This window comes from Aulonocara stuartgranti, assembly GCF_965226115.1.
Source record: "Aulonocara stuartgranti genome assembly, chromosome: 7".
Lineage (NCBI taxonomy): Eukaryota > Metazoa > Chordata > Actinopteri > Cichliformes > Cichlidae > Aulonocara > Aulonocara stuartgranti.
In genome coordinates, this window is record NC_138945.1 from 69007957 (window position 1) to 69033233 (window position 25277).

Here is a 25277-nt window from a genome sequence, read left to right on the forward strand (position 1 = left end):
TGCTTCTTCCAGCGTGCCCTGTAATCAAATGGTTAACGCACACGTAGTTGTACTGACGTCGTTAATGCTCAGTTTGTCACATTTGTGTAACACCGTTTTATTTAAGTGCACGGTGCTGCTTTATATTCTCAACTCTCCCACACGCCTTAGTGGCTCTGGGTGAGCTGACTGGCCGCGGTGTATACAGCGTGTGATATTTTTATGTGTGATGTGTGTCTGCTGCTTTTAGTGCATGTGTGTGTGCAGTACGGTGCGAGAGGGACAGACTGAGAGCGTGAGCCGGGGGAGTGTTGATGGGTCTCGGTAGGAGTCAGAATGTGGAGCAGAGGCTCCCCGAGGAGAAGAGGAGCAGAAAAAAAGCCTCCTACAGATCAAATGGAGAACATTCTCTGGCCTTCCTCTGCCACATGAACACACAGACACAAGCAGACACCCACATCCTATTAAGGAAACCCAAAAGCTGTCTCGCAGGCCGCAGCATTCCAGGATCAGTCAGTGTGATGTGTTTAGAGATTCAAATGGCTACGAAGGCCACTGTCTGTTACGATACATGGCACACACACACAGATCTGCGCGTACACTCACCCACAGTCAACAACGTCCACACTCATGCTAGGTGTGAGTGAGAAGTGCAAGAGGGCGAGAGATTGTTAAAGATGCCAGTAAAAAGCACTTGAGGGAGGAAGTGTTGGGAAGGTAGGCTCCAAGTCAACGAGGGAGCTGTCAGTCAAGGCGGGGGGTGGAAACTGCCGTTGTCAGTGACAAATAGCAAGTCATTAACCCAGCGAGTGGCTGGGTGAGACGGTGTGGGTGGAAAATGGTGAATGTGTGCGTCCGTGCAGGAAGAGAGCGGGATACTGCGCATATTCGTTCTGAAGGTATTTGTGAGGTCTGTGGTAATTGAGCGCATACAGCTGCACTCTGGTCTATTCTTTTTCCTCTCTCAGCGGGAGAGAGCACAGATTTCCAGGGAGCCTGTCTAGCTGGGAGGGAGCAGGAGATAAAGAAGGAAATAAGGGAGGAAAAGAAGAGAATTGGGAGGGAGTCGCGGGGGACCGAATGAAGACAGGTGAAGAGGAGGGTGGAGCGTGGAGGCCAAACTCGGTGGAGGGGTAAGGGAAGAAGAGGAGAAGCACACGGAGCAGGGGGGAGAGCGTGTCTGTTGGCGCGTGGGCCCTTGGGTGGCTGGTTTGTCTCCCGCGGGACGTCTTCCCACAACTAAGCTCTCACCGTCTGTCGCCACCCGCTGTCACAAACGCACACGCAGAGGCGCACACGCACCTCGCCGCGTCTGTCGTCGGGATAGCAGCTGAGACCTGCGAGGCCGAGGCTCTTATTAAAACCACCGATCACAGATAGGAGGGGTGTAAGGTAAAATTACAGACCGGCGCTCGCTGGGACGACACTTCCTGTCCAGTAGCTGCTGTTGGCTGACAAAACAAATAAAAATAATGTGCTTTTCCCCTTTTTCTCGCCTCCTGTCTTTTACTCGTCCCTCCCGTTCTTCGCCATGTGCCCCCCTTCTCTCTTTCTGCCCCACTGCCCCCTTCTTCCCTCCCTCCTTTCCTTCCCTCTGTGTGTCTGTACCCGGGGGTGGCCCGAAGATTCCTGTGCTAAGCCCTTGGCATACATACAAGTGCACAGCGCACACACAGACACAGCTGGCTGCCGCTCAGGTTTTCCAGGGAGAGAGCAGGAGCCCGGCACCAGAGGAGAGGGGGATGGAGGGAGGAGAGCGGCAGAAGCAGAAAGGGGGGAGGTGTGAGGGGCTGCAACATGCAGAGAGGGAGAGGGAGGGATAGCAGGGAGGGGGTGAGACGGAGAAGGGTTGTTGTGAAGTCATTTTTCATCACAGGGTTCGTTTTTCACCGCAGAGTTCTCCCACTCTCTACATCGCTCTATTTCTCTTTATCTGTCCTCTCCTCCTCCCGTTCCCCTCCCTTGATCCCACTTTGTCTCTCTTTATCTTCCCTTTTTCCGCTTTTTCCCTCACCTCTCTCCCTCGCTCTCTCCCTCTTGCCTAAACTCTTTGCGTCCTCTCTCTGCCTCCGTCTCTCTCTCTTTCAGCCTACTTTCTCCTTTATGAAATATGGATGGGAGCAGTTTTGGGCGCGCTGAGAGGTTTGCAGTCGGAGGGAGGGAGGGATGGAACTTGGGAACTGGCAAGGGAAGGAGGGAGGGAGGGAGGGAGGGAGAGAGGGATGGAGCTCGTGTCTCAGCAGACATGCCTTGTGCATGCACCTAAACACCTCACTGAGCAATCTGTCAACATGTCAGCAACACATGTTTGGTAAAAAAGAGAGAGAGCGGTTGGAAGGAGAGAGGAGAAGAAGAAAAAATCTCTCCCCCTCCAGTGGGAGTAATGGCTCCCACCAGGGCTCTGGAAATGCTTTGAATTCAGCAGATTTCTATTGCGGGGTCCTCCCCCGGGGGCGTCTTTTTACAATGCCTGCATCTCAGAAATTTGAGCCCGAGGACCCCTGGGGGCTTCCTTTCATAATGCCTGAAAATGTAGGGTTATATTGTGTGCTCTTCCCCATGGGGCTTTTATTAATACCTGTATTCACTGCCACTGGAAATTACACAGGCGGCGCTGCAGGGGCCCTCGCTCGCTCCAGGAAGGGAGAAAGACTCTGCGGGGACGTTTTCTCTCTTCCCCTCTCTCTTTTCTTCCCTTCGTTTCCCCCCTTTCCCCCCTCTTCCTCCTCCCCCTCCCTCTCCTCCTACTTTGACTCTCTTCCCTTTTTTCTTACTTAATGCAAGAGTGAAAAAGAAGAATTTGCCAAAGGACACGAGAAAGTGTGTTGTGTGTGTGTTGGCACCAGCTCACCCTCTTGTATTCAGCCCTACTTTGCTCCGAGGAAAAGAAACACTCGATTAAAAATGTAACTTCCTTCTTCTTCCCCTCTTCTGTCTCTCTCATCTCTCCTCTCTGTCTGTCCTTGTGTGACTGTCTGTAGATCTTGCAGAGAGTAAATATTTGTGTGTGTGTGTAAAATGGAAATGCTTAAATCCATAGTCCAGCGCGTCTGATTTTGCATGGAAATTGAGACGAGCGCTTCTGTCTCCGAACGTTCATTAGAATTCTTCAGCCAAAGGCTTTGCAGCTTCTCTCTGAGTGTCTCCGTGCGTTTATTGATCAAATATTTACACAGCAACATTATAGAAATATACATTTACATATCTCTGAATAAATAACGTCTGTTGGCGCTCCGCAGTCGAGGCAGTTTAGCTTTCCCCGTGTCTTTTTCATTCTCGAGCGTCTGCTAACCCTGCCCTAACCCCTTTAAACAGGAGTGTTGGACTCATGCTGTCGCACAAAGATGTACTGCGGAGCTAAGTCGTACGTCAGATGCTCTTAACTCACAGAGATGCTGCTGTCCTGAGTATGACTCTCAGATCTTTGTTACAAGACAAACTTGAAAGCAAGGCAGTGATTGGCTGTCACTCCCACGGGAAAGGCCCACAGGTAGATGCTACGGTTGGTGTGGGTGTGACTTTTGGAGGTAACTGTTGCAGCAGTATGTTAAACTGTGTAACTGGACCCCCCATTGGCGACAGCAGGCTCAGTTGAAACATTCGCACCACTACTTGAGCTGGCTTACGTTCGTTCCTTTCTTGGTGGTGATGATATCTCCACACGCTGCTGTGGATATGAACCAGGCAGTAAATATATGAGGCTGCTCCCTCGTTCACACAGCAGGAACTCTGCATGTTTGATTTGGCAGATTTTCCTGACGTGACCTCTGAGGGATCGGTGAATGTGTAACCCAAAATTAGACATAACACCTCACCCAGAAATACTAACCTGGTGCATTATGGAGCTGGTTCCCCTTTGTGATGGCGCTTCTACACAAAATTGCATGAAATCAATGTTTCGTTGGCCAAACTTTGACTGTTTCCACGTTCTCAGTGTGGAGGTGAGACAAAAACACGAGTGTGTGATTGATTTTATTTTTCCTCTGGAGCACAGCTGAGGGTTTAGAAGCGCGTTGTGTGTTTGTTTGTGTGTAATCATGTTTTGGTTTGGAAAGCAGGTACCTGACATGATCCACGCATGTGTTTACTGTGTGGCAGTATCTCCATGTTTTCATGTGTGGATGTTAGGATAGAGTTGTCACGGGGCTGTGTGTGAGGGGGATGTCGGGATAATGAGGAACAGGCCGTTCCACTGGATCCAGGACCCCCCCTCCTGCTGACACCTGGAACCTTTTTGCTCGGCTCCCTCGCTGCTGCTTCTTTCTCTCTTCCCAAGAGCCCACAGCTCCCGTCACTCTCCCCACTTTTGCTTTTTTCCCTTTATTTGACCATTTTGTCCTGTGTCTCCTCTCCTCTCTCCTGTCCTCAGTCTTTCTTAGAGCACACAGACCGCAGTGTCTCGCTGCTTTCCTTCCTTCCTCCCTCCCTCCCTCCCTACTTGCCGTCCCTCCCTGCTGAGTTCTCAAACTCTAAACTGACCACATCCCTTCCTTTCACCCTGTCTCCCTTCCCCCCACAAGCCTCCTCCATTCTCTCCCCATCATCCCTGTTCCCCGTGGAGCTGGCCCCAATGCTCTGATCCCTTCCTCCATGCCCCCAACCTCCCCACTGTGCCCTCCCAACACACACACGCACACACTCGCGCACACACACATCCACCCTGTGGTGACTGGCCCCACAGCAGCCCCTGTCTCCCTCCCTCCCTCCCTCCCTCCCTCTGTTTTTCCACTCTTTCTTTCACTTTTCCCCACCTCTGTCTCCCACACCCTGTTTGATGCTTTACATTTGTTATGCACTTCACTGAAGCTGTTTTTCTCCACTTGGTACTTTGAAGGCAGGAGTTCGCTGCATTGTTCAAGTCCTCATTCAGGTTTCACACCTATGTGTGCACTTCAGCGGTAATCAAGGCTTTTTACTCTTTCTAAATGAGGGCAGGGTTTTATTGGTGGCTTTTGAATGATGGCTTTACAGATTGTTTAATTTTTTTTGAATGTGCAGCTGAAAAAACCCTTGTGTAACCTTAAGCCCCGCCCTCTGTCAGAATGACGTGTTGTTTTTATTGTAAGTGGTTCCAGTCATTTCGAGTTTCCATAAATACACATGTTCCCTTCTTGATTAGACCAGCATCCTGGGGCACCTGTGTGTCGTCCGACACTGGACCACCGTCCGTACTGACCCCCGTCTTTGGATCATTTACATTTGTGGCTAAATTTTCACACATTTACATGTAAACTGGAACCTGACTGAGACCACGTCCACACTAATGCGTTGTTCTCCCCGAGGGAAAACGCAGCGTTTTGGAAACGCTCTCGAAAACTAATACATTTGAAGACGGTGCTTTCGCGTCGCAGTGTGGACAGCGAAAACGATGACGCATGTTAGTCATGTGATGCAGTCATGTGACCAATTAAACAAAGATAGCGGAGGGCATTATACAGCAGTTGTTTTGTTTGAGTTAGTATCAGTCTGCACGCGCTCCAGAGAGCTTTTCTTCAAATTCTTTAATTCTCACTCGCTTTTGCAACTTTGTACTTTTGTGTTACTCGCAGCAACAACTCCACCTCATTGTGAGTCCATTTAACAAACTCGGTGCTTTTCCTCAACATTCTGCCGCGACGTTTCAAAGAGCCGGAAAGTAAATAAGCAGCAGACAGAAATGAGGCAGGTCGCATCTTCTTGTGTTTCACGCATGTGCAGGACTGGAACGTCAGCGTTTTCTGCCTTTTCAATGTGGACGCACAACTCTGTGAAAACAACAGCCTGAATGACAGAGGCAAACAACCAGTGGCGTGTCTAGAAAATTTTTGTTGGGGGGGCCAGGTAGGGGCACAGATTTGGAGAAGGGTGGCAGATTTAATTGGCAGATAATGTTTAAAAAAAAAATTCTACCAACCCTTAACCATAATTCAATAATCCTATAAACCTAATAACCAAATGCACTTTTAACTCTTATTAGAATGAGATTTTAACCACTACGGTGCAAAGTTTTTAGATACTGCGTTGATAAAGTACAAGAGATACAATCAGTGCTTTGTCAGTGTTTACTCAGCATTCAAGGACATCAATATTTGCATAGTATTTTTACTGACATATAGTGCACATATGTTTTGGGCAAAAACATTTTTGAATATTAAAATATGAACATTTGTAACAAACAATTGACAAATTAGCCAATGCCAATGCAAAACTTTATCTGCCTGTTAAAAAAAGAAGATAATCTTCTCACAAACTGGTGTTTGATTTTGAAACAGGAAAAAAGTGGGGAAACAACTGAAAAGACTAACATTTGAATAAAACCTGAAAGCAAGTAAATACTTTCTATGCTGCCTTATGGTAAACTTTGGTAATATTGATAAAGAACAACACTGGCTGATGATAAAATACAGTCAGCTGGCATGGTGACACTGCCAGTATTAACCTGCAGGGCTGGACTGGGACAAAAAAATTGGGCATTTTTACTACAGACCGACCCACCAGGTATTAAAGCCATAAAGACTTTGAATGAAAACAAATGCTGTTGTGACAGTGATGTACAGTCTTGTTGGTATATGTATGATTTCTATACATTTTACGTCAGATAAAAACTTTGGTTGTAAGATTTAGATAATTATTTAATAAAAACTAGGTATTTTAAATGAGAATAAGAAAGAAAAGTATTTCTTTGTGCCCACCTTTCCCTGTTAATGCCCTACCTGGCCCCCTGGCAAAACTTTCCTAGACCCGCCCCTGCACAGTTACCAGCTGTCAGCTACATAAAAAAGGATCCTGGTGTTATTTGTCTCTCAGAAACAGTTGATAACTTCCCTTCAACTCATTCATGTCACCTAAAAGGTAAACCTGTTTCTCCATCACAGCTCTGATGATTCAGTAAGGACATCTCCTGGTTTCATCTTCATGTTTCCCTCTCACCACATAACCAAACCGACATCATGACCAGCAGCTTTACAGCTGTGGCTCCAGCAAACATCAGCTGATACTAGAAATTAATATTAAATACATTCTAACAACAGCCGATCAGCTTAAACGTGCTGCTGTTGTTTAGCGCGACATCTGCTGGTTTCCTCTTTCTGGCGCAAAGTGGGCGATAAACAAACAAGAGAGAAAAGCCGATCAGCTGATCATTGATCAGTTTCATGATTGAAGTAGCAACAGGAGAGGCAGGGGAGAGAATGAGAGAAGAAGAGGCAGCTGTGCAGCGTAACGACAGAATAACTCCAGCTTTGTGTCTTTTTCCATTCTAGCTGAAGTTCGGGACAAACTGCGTCTCTTCTCAGCTCAATACGAAACGCGTAATATTTTCTCTGAATGAGGGACCATTCCATTTTTTTAAGGAGCCGTTGGCAACTCTACTAACCTTGTGAATAAAATAAAGTTCACTATCAGTAACATCATAGCACCACCCAGCTGTATAAAAACTCCGTCAAGCTGGCTAGAACGCAGTACGAGTTATTGCAACTGACAGTAAAAAGTCAGCAACATGAAAATAAACTCCACCTAAACTTGGTTTATATCTGATCCAGATAGACTGCAGGTCATAACTTCTTACCTGAAGTTCAGTTCACCTGACACTCGGACTGGCGGCTGCTTCGGGTCTCTCCTCCTGCCTCCCCTTCCCTCATCCACCTGCTGCCTCTGTGGAAGCCCCGCCATAGCCACCACCAAACAACGGAGTTATTTCTACACATCGACCTGCATCTGGCCAATCCACCACCTCTCATTGTTCATGCCGTTACAAAAAAAATAAAAAATAAGTCAAATAAGCCCGATGGCCAGTCCAGCTATGTTAACCTGCAACCAAATTTGCAGCTCCATACAGCAATGTTACGACTTAGATTATATCTTATAACTCATAACTCTTATGTTAGCTGCCCTCAGTAGCATACTGTCTGAAATATTCCACGGCTGCAATAATTCTTTAAGTGTTATTTTTTCCTTGGTATTCTAATTTCACCGAAGTTTACTAAACTCAACAAACTTAATATTACTTACCGGGACATTTATTCTGTCCTCATTTTCTTTCACCGAAAAATTGTTTCCTGCAGTGACGTCTTTCGTGCTTGGCTCTCCTACCTTTGCTAACGTGATGCGCATAGCGCAGAAGCGATGCTGCATTCACTTACACTCGGATATCTGAACGTCACCGTGAAAACATAATCGGACATTTGATATTTGATTGAATTTTATTGTTTTGCCTTTGGGGTGGCACCTGGGGTGGCCAGTCTGGTTTGGGGGGTGGCCTGTGCCCCCCCAGGCCACCCCGCTGGACACGCCATTGCAAACAACAACAGTTTGAGTCACCTGTGGTGAGTTTGGTGGCTTTGCTAAGGACAGGTGTCACCTGAGGGACAGTGCTGTGATACTTACAGTTAGTAACAGTTGTAAAAAGAGCTTACTGTGGCTAATGAGCTAATGGTTTCCATTAACACCACTCTCTAATATTTTTCTTTAACTGGAGAGTCGTAGTGATTGCAGGTGTACTTTGCTGTTGAACTTGGGTTATTTGTACCCGTTGGTCTTATTGTGGACCAAAAAACACCAAATCTGTGCATCTCTGATTCTTTTTCCAGATAGGAAAAACTGCAGACGTGGTCCCACGTCACTTAGACAGAGCGGACCTTCGGCCTCCACCTGCACTTCTCCTTCCTTACCTGGAATACCCGACTCTAAGCTTTTAGAAAGGTTTACGCAGCCTGCACTGTGACAGCTTACTCAGTATATTACAAAAATGGCCTATTTACACTTTATCTCTTTTTCTGTTGTTATAATGAATTACTTCAGCCTTGCCCTCGTGTTTCTTACCTTGATCTAACACTATGCAGGAAATCTGAACACATAGTATGCTAAGTTTAATACAAAGGTACACCCAGGTGTGCAGGCACACACACACACACACACACACACACACAGAGTTTCAGTCACAGACAGTGGTGGCAAAGGGCAGTGTACCACAGGGAGAGGGCCCATAATAGTTTTAACCCAGTGCTCAGGTGTGACTCTCCTTTGTCCAGCCAAATGTCAGAGAAAAGCAAAACTCCGGGGAGAGGGCTGGGGCTGTAGGATGGGGGTGTAGCAGAGTGCAGAGGAGCCTGAGAGAATGGACGCGCAGAGAAAGGAGCGAGCACGGACGCGTCTTATACGGAGCTAAAGATTTCACTAACAGAGCGGTCAGGCGGAGTCTGTTTGTCTCCTCAAACCAACCGAGTGTTGTGTCCACCGAGCGAGCTGCTGTTTCTGCCAGGCTTTCCGTCTGGGCCCCCGGTTATGTGGGGGCTGGGAGCCATGCTCCACTCTCTCCACGCCTCAAGGCCTCCCTGGGGGGGGGAGGACCAACTCTGCCAACCTCGCGCTCCGTTTCCCCCACCTCAACACTGAGCACACAGACGCTGACGTCAGCTGCTCTGGGCCTTCTCCCCTGGGTGCTACCAGAACCCTTTGTTTCCCTCCCTCCTCTCCATCTTTCCTTCCACCCCTCCTCACTTCTCTCCTTGTCCTTTGTCCCTAGAAATAGCTGTCCTGCTTAGTGCCTGATTGGAATTCACTTCACTTTGAGAAGTCACAGGGAGAGCCATTGTCAAGTGTGTGTTTGTGTGTGTGTACTCATGGCGATCATGAGGGCATGCATATTTCTTGTACATGTTTTGTGCGGCTTGTGCAGGTAAGCGATTTGTTGCTGTGTGTCAGGAAGGAAATGAGCTGCACCTGCAGTGAAAGGTGTTTGTAAAGGAAAGAGTTTATATCTCGACATCGAAGCGTTTCGTTAATTCTCAGTGAAGGAGCTGCCTCGTTATCACGACCGCCGGTTTAGACAGAAACGTAAAGAACAATCTGGTGTTTTGATACTTGCAGGCTCTTGACGGTTGCACGCCTTCAGGTTTGTCTCTGCGTGTGGTTGTTGCAGGTTCATTCATGGTTATTTGGCATCTCAAATAAACCAGTTTCCAGATGCAGCTGATTATTAAAATGTGTAATTGTGTAACCCTTTTACTGGTAGCTTTAATGAACTCAGTGAAAGACATCCTGCTTCGATGTGACACACACACGTTTCTCTAATACCTTCTCCACAGTGATGTGCTTTAACAGTTGTAAGGCAGCATGTTGTGTGCAGGCTTTCCTTGCGTGTGTGTTTGTGTGTTCATGCGTGCTTCTGCTCCCAGCATGGATTCTAGAATCGGGGTTAAGGAACAAGAGAATTCCTCCTTCGTATTCCCTCTTTCCTCTCCCCTCGTCTCCAGCTCTGCTTCCATCTTTGTCTCTACCTCAACCCTGCAAGTGGGATGTCTTAAAATATTAACCAATCTGCTCTTCATTTCTCAAATATGGTAGAAAACACACTGCTAAATAAGTCAGGAGACAGGCCTGCCGGGAAGCGCAGAAGAAGGGGGCACTCGACTAAACAACAAAACAACACAAACAACAACAACAAGGAAAGATGGAGGCAGAAAGAGCTCTTACACTGGATTAGCCAGTTGCCGTGGTTATTGCCTCTGTCGATCTTTCTTTTTCTCGGGTGGGCGCTCGACTTTTTTCGACTCTAATGAGACCAGCTTGATTGGAGCATTACTCTGCACTCCAGCGGCTCAGTGGCCGACCGAGGCCTTCCTGTGCTGCTGGCCGGGGGCCGGAGGGAGCGCCCGGCGTGAGTAAGATGCACCGTTACGTGGGCCCGCTTCCATCCTGTGTTCCCCGCTCCTGTTTCCTGGGATTGTGTTGAGGCTAGGGCTGATTTTGAAGGGGGATATGGGGGAACGGGTGGTGGATATTTCTCCCCCTTGTAGGCTGCCAAGCCGTGCGGTCTGCGAACGAGCAGATAAAATTGTGTGTGTGTGCGAATGTGAGTCAAAAACTGCTAAGGCTTGTGTACAGAGATTTGTGTGCGCCCGTGTTTTGAGCGTATGTGGGTATTTGGTGTGCGTATTGGGGAGTTTGTCCTCGGAGAATAGTGTGTGCGGTGGTGGTGGTGGGGTGTAGTGACAGCTGCAGAGGGGGGCCGGGGGGGCTTACTGCTTGCTGGCTGATAAGGGGGGCTTCACATCAGAGACATGACGAGAAGACTAATAATTCTGCAGCACAACACGCACAGACACACACACCAACACACCCAGGCTCATAGAAGAGAAGCAGTGTGAGGGAAAAGTTAAGGAAAGCTAGATAGTGCTGTGGGATTGTGTGTGTGTGTGTGTGTGTGTGTGTGTGTGTGTGTGTGTGTGGATTAACACTGCTGCCTGACAGAATAGGAATCAGAAAGATTTGGATGTTTAAAGGTGCTTTTAAACATCACATTGACTCTTAGGTGTGGGACACGATGCAGGAGTGAACTGCAGTACTTGTGAAACACCGTCACAGTCACTTATTCCAACATCTGCAGGTGGGACTTATTTAAAAGAGAGAGAGGTGCAAACTGAGAGGAAATTAATCAAATTAACTGACGATTTGACCTGTTTTTGGGGCGTTTTTGTTACACTGATATAAACATAGAGATAATCCTTGTTGTGCATTTTCACTCCTATTAAAGAACAGATAATCCTCCTGATTTTTGGGAAAAGGGACTGGTTGGTGTAGCGTGCCTTTGCTTTATACAACATGTCTCATTCACGCTTCATCAGAGGGTAGCTGGGTCTGCAGACTGGGATCGAACCACAAACCTTCCAGTTAGCAGGTGACCTCGTGAGCTACAGCCTTAAGATTACAAACAGGCATGTCCCGCTTTTGTTCACTTTACATGATACTAGTTGTTCTGTGTGGTAATGCTATGTAAGCTTTGTATACAACACTTTTGTGGAATTACAGCCTGACCTCACTTCACACTGTAATACAGGTTTTTATGCTGAATTCCAGTCTCTAGTTGTCATGTCTACTGAGATATTATGACATGAATATGTGGAGATTTAGCTGCGTATAATCATAAGCACAGGTGTAATACTGCACAACATCAGAGCCACGACGTGCAGCACAAGCTGCAGTAAGAAGCGATGCTAAATATATTCACAACAGCTGTCTGGCCTTTTGAAAGAGTGTCCAGTTCTCAGCAGGTTCAGAATGAATCCACCCTGCTAGTGCTGGGCGACATGACAATATATATCGTGTGAATGACAGAAAAGTGTCTATTGTGCCATTTGTCTTCTATCGTTTCTAACCTAATTTTACAAATTGTTACATAAAATATATCATTAACCCTTTAAAGCCGGTCGGAGTGGGCACGCTCCATTTTGTGTGACTATTTTTAAATCTCTGTAGAACTGGAACCGTGTAAGCTAGCGCAATAATTTTTTAAGCATGTGAAACCGGAGGAGTTGTACTTACATCTTATGCCATCAGCTTGTCCTCGGCCATGGTTTCTTTCCACATAAAGCTTTGCAAAAACTGCATAAAAAGCACTTGCAGCAAGAAAAACATAATATTCCAGAAACGCGCTTTGCCGATCCGATCAGCTGTTCGTAACACTTCCTACATTGGAATAGACGCGAACGATCGCATGTCCGCCATTACCTGCCGGAAACCGGAAGTGACGTTGTGGACGTTCTGTCTGCAGCTTATTTATTTTCCAGCTCTATGAAACGTCTTTGAGTTTGCGAGGACCGCTCTCACGGCGGCCAGTAGTTGGCGGAGGAAGAGGTGGGCGAAGAGGAATCCCCCGTCATCTGGCCCGAGCAACGATAGCATGTTCTCCATGAGCTCGAGCGCGGTACCGCCACCCAAGCCTGACAGGTTGAGGAGCTTTTCGGCTCGTTCAGCGTCGGAGAGGGCATAGCGCCGAAGAAGCAGCTCTTTAAGGGCGGCGTATTTTGTGCAACTTTTTTGTATTCACAGTTTTGAGGGATAAACCTCTTAAATTTCTCTAACTAGAAATATATGTAAACAAAACAAAACAAAAACAATTTTCAATTTTTTGTAGTTTATTGCACTTTTTTGCAATTTATGTAGTTACTTTGGACTTAATGCAGACATATTATTAAAATTTGGGCTATAACGGTTACATTGATATATAGCAACTTGAAATGCTCACACAAATGGCACTACAGCATGTAAAAAATATAATCTGGCAGACTTGGTTCTATGGCAGGTCTTAAAGGGTTAAATAGCCTGTGGCAAATGTATTAGTGTTGTCTTCTCACTATACATACTCTTAACTTTATGCAAGAGAAAATAAAGTATAAAAAAAAGATATTTTTGGCAAAGAAACTCCATCTTGTGGTTTTGCGACATGGTGCTGCTTTACTTGCACCCGGATTTGCGATATGCTTTACGGTAACTCAAAACGATGGACGTGCGACAGGTTGCAGTTTCATGCCCGGACATGCAACAGGCAGAGACAGGCAGCCCAAGAAGAAGCACTTTTACCAAAAGAGGGGGTACGTCTGTGATTTGGTGACATTTTAGGTTCAACAGCACCAACACGGAGCAGAAGACGCCCATTTGCAAGCTATGCTATAAAACTATTCCAGGACCCGATGGCAACACAACAAATCTCTTCTATCACCTACAGAAGGTCCAGGAAAAAGAATACTCAAGAATCCAGAAAATTTGAGCTAAACCAAGCTGTGGAACGACGGGAGCAAGTTGGGAAAAGAAAAACTATACCAGCTGAAGATACAGCAGCCTTTCACACGAGGCCCTTATGAGAAAACGTCCCAGCGCCATAAACAAATCACAGGCGCCGTCTCGCGTTGCATTTGCAAAGGCATGGCCCTGTTTATGTAGTTGAGAAGGACAGCTTTCGTGACCTCGTCAAAGTCCTTGATCCGAGGTACGTTATGCCCGGTCGTAAGCACTTCAGTAAAGTCAAGTTGCCTCGCTTATATGACGCATGCTGGGCCAAAGTAGAGCAGGATGTTTGCAGTGTCGTGCATTAAGCCTTGGCTGCTGAGCTGTGGACGAGCAGAGATACGCAGCCCTGCATGAGCGTAACCATCCGCTTCATTAACAAAGACGCCGCGCTCGCTGTTTACAGACTGCGGACTTTCCAGATGACCGCAGGTCAGGTGGTATATCGTGATATATATCGTTATCGTGATATAAAATAATTCATATCATGATAAATATTTTTCCCATATCGCCCAGCACTACACCCTTCTTTTGTTTCCAGTAACTGTAATTATGTGACTGATTATATGGCTGTAATAATCACACGTCCTTGGGATTTCTTTGATTTTTCTATGTGCTAAATCATGCTGAAAACAGCTGATCAGAGCTGATTTACACACTGTGGTTTTAGCTGTGTGCCACCGTGTACCAGTACTGCTCCGAGTACCGCTCTGTTACTCACCTTTGCGTCTCACATACTCAGTTTTTCCCATTAAATCTGTTCCATTAGTGAAATATGTGTTTTTTCTCTCTTCTTTTTTGACGTAATAAAAGCCCCACCAGCCCTTAATTATGCATATTTTAGTAATACAATCCAAGTTAACGGTTCAAACATTAGTACATAATAAAGCTCCCGAGGCTTTGCTTTTAATTTAATTCGTTCGTTTAAATTAATTTTTGGGGCATGCTTGTGCTTTTAGCTTGCTGCTCTGCAGAGGGGAGGGGGTGGAAATGAGAGAGAGTGAGAGAAAGGAGTGAGAGGGGGCGAGAACGTCGACATCAGGGTTTGCTCAGGGAGATCAATCTGTTACAGGTGTTTGTGCTGGATGGAGGCGCTGGCTGATGCATGATGGGAAAGGAGTTTACTAACCAACTGAACGCAGATGAAATTTTATCAGCTGTGTTTGAATGTTTGCATCGAACAAAACAACCGTCACAGAAATGAAGGAATGCAGAGTGACAGCGAGAAAGGACGGGCTGGTTGTGAGGAGCTGGAGACGAATCACGGAGGAGCGGGAGGAATACAGGGGCTGGGATAGAGGTGGGCATACAAGGGGCCCCTCGAAAGGCATGAGAGCACAATGAAGCCCAGTCAGTCAAAGGGCCAGTTCCATTTCTCTGCTCTCACCCCTCTATTAGACTGTGTGTGTGTGTGTGTGTGTGTGTGTGTGTGCGTGCGTGCGTGCGTGCGTGCGTGTGTGTGTCTGCGTGTGTGTGTGTGTGTGTGTGCGTGCGTGTGTGTGTCTGTGTGTGTGTGTGAGTGTGTGTGTGCGTGTGTGTGTGAGTGTGTGTGTGCGTGTGTGTGCGAGTGTGTGAGTGTGTGTGTGTGCGTGTGTGTGCGAGTGTGTGAGTGTGTGTGTGAGAGAGAGACATAGAAAAAGAATGTGTGCTCATGTTTGACTTTGCTGTGCCTGTGTGTCCATGTGCAAATGTTCAGCTGCAGGTCTATAGCTGTGCGTGTGCATGTGCACACGTGTGTGTGTGTGTGTGTGTGCGTGTGCATGTGCACACGTGTGTGTGTGTGTGTGTGTGTTTGAAGCCAGTGTGGTACTGTACAATAGTTTGGGTCCCAGAGCGATCTGCTTTTCTGCTGCACAGACCAACCAGTCAGTGGTCTCCATTGATCTGCACCCCTTCACCACAGACACTCCCACCCACTGTGTGTGTGCGCGCACGTGTGTGTGCACATCCCATTTTCTCCTATGAGCAGCCACATGCACGTGTACTTATGTTTCATACCACACCTTTGTGATAGTTGTGACCTGAAGCTTTTTGTGAAACGATGTTTGTATCTGTTCTTCAAAGTGTTTGCATATCTCAGGGTTTGTGCAGTTTTGTGTGTCTGTGTGTGCGCCTTTCCTTTTCCTGTTGGGCGGACACAGCAGAGAGCAGAAAGTAGAGAGGTGTGTGGAAGAGAGCAATTTACCCTCAAAACCCTCCTTCATTCCACAGCCACGCTTGCACACACACACGCACACGAACACACACACACGCGCGGCTCAGCTTGGCGGATGTAGGTTGTAATTACGGGACCCCCCGGCCTCCGTCTTTCTGTCTTTCCCCGACTTTGCCCTGCCGACCTCTCCCCCCCTTTGATCTGTTTCATGTCACCATTCACACACACATTTACACACCTCACTCTCTCCCTCACTCACACACACACTTTCTTCCCAACACTACCTTCTGTGTGTGCGTGCCTCCGTGTGTGTCTGAGCGCTGCTTTTTGTTGCAGCCAGCGTGTGGTCGTTAATTCACACAGGAGCCTCTTTTCTGGACGTTTGTTCTGAGAGCTTCTTCACCACCGCTCTGAACCTTTATCCTGGTTTCATCCTTTCTGATCTCTGTAAAACCACATCTGCACGTCGAATGTAAAGAATGTTGGTACAGTTTGTGTTTGTAGTCTGTTCGTTGTCAGAGAAAAGTTAACTAGTTTAAATATCACATGAATCAATGACTTTTGAGTATTTTAAGGATCAGTCTCTCTGTTGTGTGTCTGCCTCCTGGTGCCCCCCCACCCCCCGTGTCACCTTTTTCCTCCCTTCTGCTCATCCTCGACCCTCAGCTTGTCGTCTTCTCTTTCTCGAGGGACAGAGAGGTTTAATAGACGAGTAATTATTCTCCAGCACTCGCGCTCTGTTCAGGTGAAACCACAGAGATGAGGCGACCAGCTGTATTTCTGTGTGCGCCCACATATTCTACACATATCAGAGAGAGGTGGGTCATGTTGGCGACTGCTGTCAGGCCTCACATCTACACCAGCTCTGAATGAAACACATTAGATTAAATGTCTTCGGGTGAGAAGCTTGCGTTGCCTCTCTCGGTACCATTTTATCTCCCTGTTTGAAGCAGAGATGCTGTAATCATTTGGTCAGAATCACAATCAGGACGTCCGGGTGGGTGAAAACAGTCACATAAAACACGTTGCAGTTAATGTCTGCTCAGTTGTCTTTGTTGTTTTGGTTTGCTCGTCTTTAGTCGTTGGCTGCATGTGTTTGTGCATATTTATGCACATCACTCGGTCGTGTACGTGTCTGTCCCAGTGTGTATTCTCTGTTTCTCCTGCCGTCTGTGCCACTAATCCCTGAGTGTGTCAGTAATGGCAGGTCCAGGTGTTCTGCTCTGCTCTGCTCCTCCCTCGGGGACTCCTCTTCAGTGTGTGTGTGTGCGTCTCTCATGGGGGGGTTTAAGAGTTGCGAGTAGGGGGCTGTCCAGGATCCCATTTTCCAGAAGGGGAGCGCTGGGCTGGCAGTACCCGCCTCTCACAGCTTGCTCTCGGGTTTCCCCTGGGCACAAGACCACCCCCCCTCTGCTGTTGCCCCCCCGGGACGTCAGGAGCCTCTCTGTCTCTTTATCCCTCATTTTTCCTGCTCTCTCCTCTGATCCCTCACTTGGAAGCCTCAGTTACTTTGCTCTAGATGGAGAGGCTTGTAAACACTGCGTGCATGTGTATTTGTGTTACATATAGAGAGATGAGTGTGTTTGTTTACCTGAGTCTATGTGTGTAACTGTGTTTGAGTTTTCAACGGCAAGCTCCAGCTGCCTGCATCACTTATTTATAGGTCCCACGTACGCGTAGGCGAATGTGGGCGGACCTGTGTGTGTGTGTGTGTGTGTGTGTGTTGTTGATACATCAGTCACATCCATTTATAGCAGATGCAGTTTGTTTAAAATGATGAATGCACACATGATCCTGTGTGTGGTTCTCACTAAACACTAATTATCCGTTATTATTCACAAGGCAGCACTAACAATGCTTTGAAATATAACTTGGCTCCTCGTATAACTGTGCGTATTATTGCAGTTATGTGGGTGTTTCAGTAAATGTCCAAGAGCGTCCTTGTGTGTGTGTGTGTGTGTGTGTGTGTGTGTGTGTGTGTGTGTGACTCAGGTGAATGTGTTTCTAGGTTAGTGAGCGGTCTGCCAGTCCACCAAACCTCATTCTTATAAATAGATGATATGGCCGCCGGCATGCACACAATGGGATCACACCACTCTGTGTGTGTGTGTGTGTCTTCATGAAAACACGTGCATATGTTGTGTATGTGTGCGTTGGCACGGTGTTGTTGTTTGTCTAACACTCTGCCTGACAGCTGGTTCTCATTTCTGAGTGAACAAACAGCAGACGAGATGGACGGAGGGACGAGGAGCTCGCCGCACGGGGAACGCAGCCGCCGACTCCCGGTTTAGGTGCCTCGCTCGGCGTTTTCGACTGAGAGTTGATGAAGTAAATATGCAAAGGGAAACGGGGCACGGTGAGATTAAAGGAGAAGGAGTCTGAAGATGGAGAGGATACAAAAAAAGAGGGAAGTGTGGTTAAGAGGAAGCAGATGTGAGACCTCCTCTGCCACATGCTGCGTGGGAGAGACAGACCAGACGTTGCGTGTACCTCTTTATGTACGCGGCTTTTTTCCATCACTTTATTGGCTTCTTGATTGCCATCAAAGACGATGTTTCCAAGCACGCTGTATTTGTGGCGCTGCTGGTCGTATCGATGGCAGTAATGTCACAGGTTCTTACTCTGATAGCCCCTAAAATGCGCTCGCATACATTTTGAAAGCTCATTCAGCAGCTGAACCACAGAGCTGAGCGCGTTAATCCTCACATACTTCTTTATGTGCATTTCAGTATTTGTTTGTATGACCTGCGCTGACCTTGTCTTAGATTGTTGAGCTGCTCTGTGTGTGTGTAATGCACTATTTGATATTTGTGTAGCGTTTTTTATGCTGTATACTCGGGGCAAACTTGTCATCTGCCAGCCCGCTGTCCACCCACCCCCATCCTTAGCCCCCTGCCCCTAACCTTCTGCCCTCAAACACACTTGCACACACACACAAACACACACTGCCCATATGGAGCAGTTGGCGCCCAAAAGCGTCCAAAGCAGCCGGACCCATTCCCAGGGCAGGAGGTGAGGGTCCCCGTCGCCTGCTTAGAGCGTGTGAATGCATGTGTTTCTGTGCGTGTCCATCCGTCGTGTTCTCGCGGGCTCGAGCCCCGGACAGACTGCCGCAGCGTCCTCTCTGTCTGTCCACGCTGTCTGTCCTCGCTGTAGCTCGTGCGCGTATCCATTTGTGTGCGTTTTTCCCGACAGACTGCGTCCCGTGTGAGCTGCGAGGACAGCAGCAGAGGACTGTGGGTCCTCGGAGCGTAGGCCAGGGATGCAGCCGGGTCCGCATATGTGTAAACCGCTTCACCAGTTGAGTGTGTGTGTGTGTGGGGGGGTGCATGCTCAAGAGAAAGAGTCAGAAGCTGGTCATGATTTTATCTGCGGTACTCGCTGGTTATGAAAATAAGACGAAGCATTGTTAGTTTCACTCCAACAATCTGACTGGTCAAAGTAAAAGTCCTACTGTGCAAATCTCGATGCATGGCAACCAGTCAGCTGTGCTTAGCTGACTGGTTGCCATGTCAACTCGCATGCTAATCACAGAGCCAGGTAGGGATCTTTCTTCTATTGTCTTGTTTGGCTGTGCCGATTGGCTAGTGCAGCATGTGGGACAAAGCGTCCGATTATTGCTGCACGTTAAGGCTCGTACGTTACTGTCAAGTCACGACTGCGACTCCACGTCCAACATCACAGCCAAACAAAGTAATAAGCAGCCTCCCTCAGTAAATGCGATCAAGCCTGCTTTTTCGGAGCAAAACACACAAATTGTGCAATTTATTAGTGAAATGTAATCGTCAGCTGTATGCTGCGGCCCGTCGAAATGATTTTCAACATGGGTCTGAGACGATGCTGTTATTTTAAGCTGCAGGATGTTGTTCACGTGAACGAAGGGTGCACGAATGATGACACGTTTCTCATCAAACTTACTTCAGTGTGGGATTTTGAGTCAGGCTTTAATTGTGTTTGTGTGCATATGTGAGATGGTCAGAGCCAGAATGAGTGTGTGCTGGGCTGCCCAGAGTGAGCCAAGGGTGGAAGTTGTTTTTCTGCCCCCTGTGGTGAGTGTGTGTGCACGCCTGGGGCAGCCTGGGGCCATCGGAGGGGGCCTAGGGAGCGGATGGAGGCAGGATGAAGAGGGAGAGAGGGATGGAGGGATAAGGTCAGCGGGGGTCTTGTGGGGTAAAGGTGCAGGTCTGGGCTGATGGCCAGCCTCAAAGGTGGAGTGGAGAGTTGGACTGGGAGGAACTGGGCCGTAAGGAAGAGAGGGGGAGAACAAGTCTGTACCTGGGATGCTTGGAATAGCAGCCCTGTCCGACTTTCTCTCATCCACTCATGCAAAATTAGAATTAAAGAGAATATTCGACCATACCAGCTCACTGGTGTCCTTCACTCCAATTTATGCTTTTTTATTTGAATAATATTTTATTCTGACAGCTAATTGGGAGGTTAACCTAACAGATGACTTTTTTATTCATTCATAATATCACTTCAGTATCTTAGGCAGTTTCAGCTTTCGTAGCAGCCTTGGGACCTGAAAGCCTTTTGCTGCTACCAGCTGAGCGTCTTTGATTCAAACATCAAAGACGTATAAAAGAGCGAAAGCGTGACGTACATGGATTGTATTTCCATTTCAGGCATTTAGCTGACATCGTTATCCGGGGCTAGCTAAATGAACCCGAGTTGTTCTTGGCTGTCAGCTCATTGACTCATTTCATCAGTCGCTGCACCGCAGCCACACATGCGATATTTCAGATGTACCTGCTGGTTTTTATTTTTAGGGTTTCCAGTAATTATCGGCAGCTCTAATCGTTGCATACGAAGACCTCGACGTCTCCAAAGTTTCTTTTAAATTTAGATTTTGCGGCTTTGATCAGATTTCTCTGTGTGTGTGACAGTTATGACAAACTTGCTGAATTTGGATGGGGGAGGCAGGAACATAAAGTCGATCAGCGTGTGTGTCTCTTCATTACAGCGTTTCACCGAGGCTGCGTCCTCCACACGTTGCCGCGCTGTCTAGCCTATTAGAGAGACACGCGGGGAGTGTGGGTGTGTTGTTTGCATGTGTCTGTTTGTGCGCTCGTCTGTCATTTCAGGTAGACTCGGGCGGTCCGTTAACTTTCTGTCTGCTCTTTTCCATCTTTTAGTGCACACCCATAGGTCCTCTCCTCTCCTCGTTTTCGTCTCCTCTTTCATCCCACCATCTTTTCTCTCTCTTTTGGAGTTCAGAGTCCGTCCATCTGGAACATCCTCCCCCGCCTTCTCTCCCTCGGTCCCGTCCAGGCCGAGACACGGGGGTGAAGGCCAACACCAGTAGGGGAGGAACGGTGGGAGAGATGGAGGGACAGAGGGAGAGATGTCAGTGCTATAATGAGTAACAACATGAAAGGTGACGGAGGGAGGGAGTGGAAGAGAGATGAAGACGGAAGAGGAGAGGGACTGCTGAGGACAGAGGGAGGGAGGAAGAATAGAGGGAATGGATGGGAAAGGAGAAGACTGCAGAGTGAGAGATAAAGCGGAGCGGAGCGGTTGGGGCCCCGTGGTCGCTCCGCTCGTTCGTTTTCATTCGCCAGAGAAGAACAGAGAGGAGGAGGAGGAGACGGGGGCAGGAACAGCGTGTGTCGGCGTCCGCCTGTTTCTCTTATTTTTTCTCCTTCAACACTTTCTCTACTCCCCCCACCCCATCCGTCCTCCTCATCTCGCCTCCTCTCGAGGTTTCTTCTCTAATTTAACTTTTCATTGAAATTTTCTTCGCCCCCCCTCCCCGTCCTCCAGTTTCTCCCAGTTTGCCACGCGGCCTTGTCTTGCCAGGTCCCCTCGTGGCCGACTGACAAAGGCGCCGTTAAAAAGCCGTGTGATCCTCCATTTTAGCGCCAGCCACGCTAGTCAGAGGATTAGGGCTCTTTAATGACGCTAATCTCTCCTCCCCTTCTTTCGCGACACCCCCCCCTCAAAAAGTGATTTCACCCTCTTACTCGAACTAAATCTCCGCGGTGCAATCTCCCCTCCTGTCTCTGTTCAGCCACTTTCCCACCTCAGAAGCGTTACCACTGACTGACTCATACATGCCTTTAATGACCAGCGTGCGTCCACACAGACTTTTCTTTTGAAGGGGTGGCTGGGGGTTATTTACTTCCTTTTTGCCACTTTTCTCACACGTCTGTACGGTGGCGAGCACACACTCACTCCTTTTCTTTATCTCCACCCGAGTCGTGTTTGACAGAGAATGAGTGAGACGGCGTCAGTAAGCGTTCTGAGTCCTGTGGAGTGACAGCAGAGCCTTAAATACGGTTGTCTGTTGATGTCCGTGGAGGCTGAACTTCAGTGACACATGAAGAACTTTTTTGTCACAGTAGCAGTTATTGGGGGTTTTGCCCCCCATCATGAGACCGTGAGTTCCACTCAGTCCATTATACTGGTTCTGGTCCATTTGGAGAATCTCCCACTCATGAATCTGTCACACTAAGTAATCCCAGAATCTAAGTCTCACAGAATCCTATTTGCTCATCGCCGTGCCGACATTTACCCCACGGTCGATTCATCACACTGTTTCCACTCCCTCTCAGTGAGACACAATCCACAGCAGAGCCGCCACACACACATTGTAGATGGTTGGTGCGTGTGCACATGTGCGTGCGGGCATGTGCGTGTGTGTGTGTGTGCACATGTGCGTGTGTGCATGTGCGTGCGTGCATGTGTGTGTGCTGGGAGAGATTTGTGTAACGCACACAGGGCGTCGGGCTGCAGAAATATTGCGCTCGTAGTGAATCTTGGCACAAATGTCTTCTCTGTGATTGGTTGCTGGCCCAGTTGATAAAGCCGTCAGATAAAAGCAAAGACAACAACGTCTCCTTTCCTCTCTGATCTCCTCGCTCCTTTACATTTTTCAGGCAAATGCTAAATAGCCACGCTGTGCTCCGTCGCAGAGCGCACAAAGAGAAACAGAACAATATCAAGCATTATTCAGCCCTCTCTTTTGTCGCCTCAAATCCATTCTGAAGTGTCTATTAAAGGAGTCGTGGCCTTTTTGTCGCCTCTGTGCCAGACTGCACAGGAGGGAGAAAGAAGGAGAGCGAGGGAGGAAAACAGGAAAAGAGCAGTGCATAATCTCCTATGTATGACAGATAAAGGGAGTGAATATCGCCATCTTTCCGCTCTGCTCTCCACATCATCTAATCGCTTTTGCGACGTTTCAATCTGCCAAGGCCCTAATGAAAATATGATGAGGCGGATCTATGGTCCTCGGGGACAGACGGAGGTACGGGGGAGGAGGGAGGCGAGGAGAAGGAGGGAACGAGGGAGAACGAAGGGAGAGAAAATACACTCTGTCCTTATTTCTGGGCTCCTTCGGGGATACGTAGTTCTTGGAGCTTTCTATTTAGATGTTGCTGATGCCCGAGCGGCTCTGGTTCTCTCTCTACCTTCAGTTTCGTTCCATCCTCCTGTTTTCGTCTTTGTATTTGTATGTTTTTACCTTCCGCAGACTCTTTCTCCCCCTTTTGCCTTCCAAGAAAGGTGAAAGTGTTGTTTCCCCGCTGTTTCTGACGGGGTTAGTTTTTACTCGCTGATCTGCAGCTGTGATTTTAAAAAAGGGGGGCGCAGTTACTCCTTGTAAACTTTCTGTGTCTCCCTGTCTCAGACGGTGATGATGACCCAGCAGGTTTATCCTGGGTGCCTTCCTCGCCCTCCAGTAAGGATGTGGCATCGCCTTCGCAGATACCCGATGGCTGCTGTGACCTTGGCATGGCCACTGGCGGCGAGGAGGAGGGAGGAGCGGGCCTGCCGTACCCGTGCCAGTTCTGTGACAAGTCCTTCAGGTACCACGTTCAGATGTTTGGCTTCGGAAACGTCTGCAGGTAGTAGAAGGAAACGGTAACACGTTCAGATGCATCTCCATGCTTATGAAAATCAGCGTGCATTCTCAGTATCGCCATGGTAACACACGGACCACTAAGGCAAACAGTAAAGGGAGTGAGGTGAATACGTTTCTCACTCACCTCTCGGGGGACTGAGTCAAGAACCATTTTAAGAACAGCTGTCACGCACACACCGTCATCATCATCATCATCCTCTGTATTACCCACTCTGTCCTCGCTAGCGTCCTTTTCCAACCAACGCTTTGTAAAGACGGTTCGTAGATGTCTGATACATCCAGTTACTTTGACACGGTGCTTTTGTTAAATCACTGTAAGTGTTGCTGCAATAACACAATAAACGTTGTTGCTGGTCTCTCTCAGCCGCCTGAGCTACTTGAAGCGACACGAGCAGATCCACAGCGACAAGCTGCCTTTCAAGTGCACCTTCTGCAGCCGTCTGTTTAAACACAAGCGGAGCCGAGACCGCCACGTCAAGCTCCACACAGGTACGTCCGGACATCTCGCCTGAGACGAGCTGCTGGCCAGCGTTTCAGTTCTCCGGCACGTCTTCTATCCCTGTTTTTAATCCTACATGTCAGGATTGTCTGAGAACTACAAACTATGATGTTTGTGAAGTTGTTATTCGATGAAGCAGAGAGGAAGGAAAACTGTAGGTCTAGTTTCTGCTTTAACATCATCAGTGAAGCTTTTGCCTTTCAATGATTCAGGAGATAAGAAGTACAGCTGTCAGGAGTGTGAGGCTGCTTTCTCTCGCTCTGATCACCTAAAGATCCACCTGAAGACGCACAGGTAACTGCTTCTGAACCTGTCAGCACAATAAAGCGCTCAGAATCGGTGCTGATTCTTGTTTCAATGCCCCGCCCAGCTCCAGCAAACCGTTTAAGTGCAGTGTGTGTAAGCGTGGCTTTTCCTCCACCTCGTCGCTGCAGAGCCACATGCAGGTAAGTGTTACCTGTGGCACTGACCATGAGGTGCACTGCACGACTGCATGCGAGTATTGTTCCTGCACGTGCGTCCTCGCGTCTGAATGTCTGACTCCGCAGGCTCACCGTAAGAACAGAGAGCATCTCGCTCTGAGGAGCGAGAGAGATGGAGGAAAGAAGGGAGCGGGAGGAGACGGCGACCTGGAGCAGGACCTGTACATGTGCGATTACTGCGAGGAGACGTTCAGTCAGACCGACGAGCTGGAAAAACACGTCCTGACCAGACACCCCCAGCTGTCGGACCGGGCCGACCTGCAGTGCATCCACTGTCCTGAGATCTTCCTTGACGAGGCTTCGCTCCTCACGCATATTGAAACGCAGCACGCTAACCGCAAACACAAGTACTGCAGAGCTTTACCTCTCAATCTTCTCCGCTCACCACTTTGATAACCATTACTCACCTCTGGCCTTTTCTGTGTCCACAGATGCCCGGTCTGCTCGGAGCAGTTCCCCTCCGTCGAGGACGTGTACTGCCACCTAGACAGCCATCGCCAGCCCGATTCGTCTAATCACAGCGCTGCCAGTCCCGACCCAGCGCTGGGCAGCGTCGCCTCAATGAGCTCAGCCACTCCAGACTCCAGCGCCAGCCTGGAGAGAGGCTCCACCCCCGACTCCACACTAAAGCACATCCAGGGCAGCGAACGCAGCCGCAGGAGAGGCGGCGATACCGGCGAGGACGTGGGGATAAACCTGGGCCATCAAGGCGGAGGTGCGTTAGCCACTTATCTCCAAAGTAACTGCACAGTTACCAGT

The 25277-nt window shown here is 48.3% G+C and overlaps 1 protein-coding gene across 4 annotated transcripts in view; it reads left to right on the plus strand.

The window, feature by feature from the left end:
• Positions 1-25277, plus strand: part of znf423 (zinc finger protein 423) — a 130805-nt gene that overhangs the window by 40040 nt on the left and 65488 nt on the right. For 3 of the 4 annotated variants that reach the window (XM_082539360.1, XM_082539362.1, XM_082539361.1), the window contains exons 4-9: positions 23304-23481; positions 23902-24026; positions 24249-24330; positions 24407-24482; positions 24585-24865; positions 24950-25233. In XM_082539360.1, coding sequence (XP_082395486.1) covers positions 23304-23481; positions 23902-24026; positions 24249-24330; positions 24407-24482; positions 24585-24865; positions 24950-25233 — 1026 coding nt within the window. Of the gene's footprint in view, positions 1-802; positions 879-23303; positions 23482-23901; positions 24027-24248; positions 24331-24406; positions 24483-24584; positions 24866-24949; positions 25234-25277 lie in introns of those variants that run through there. The other variant, XM_082539363.1, reaches the window with a different exon arrangement.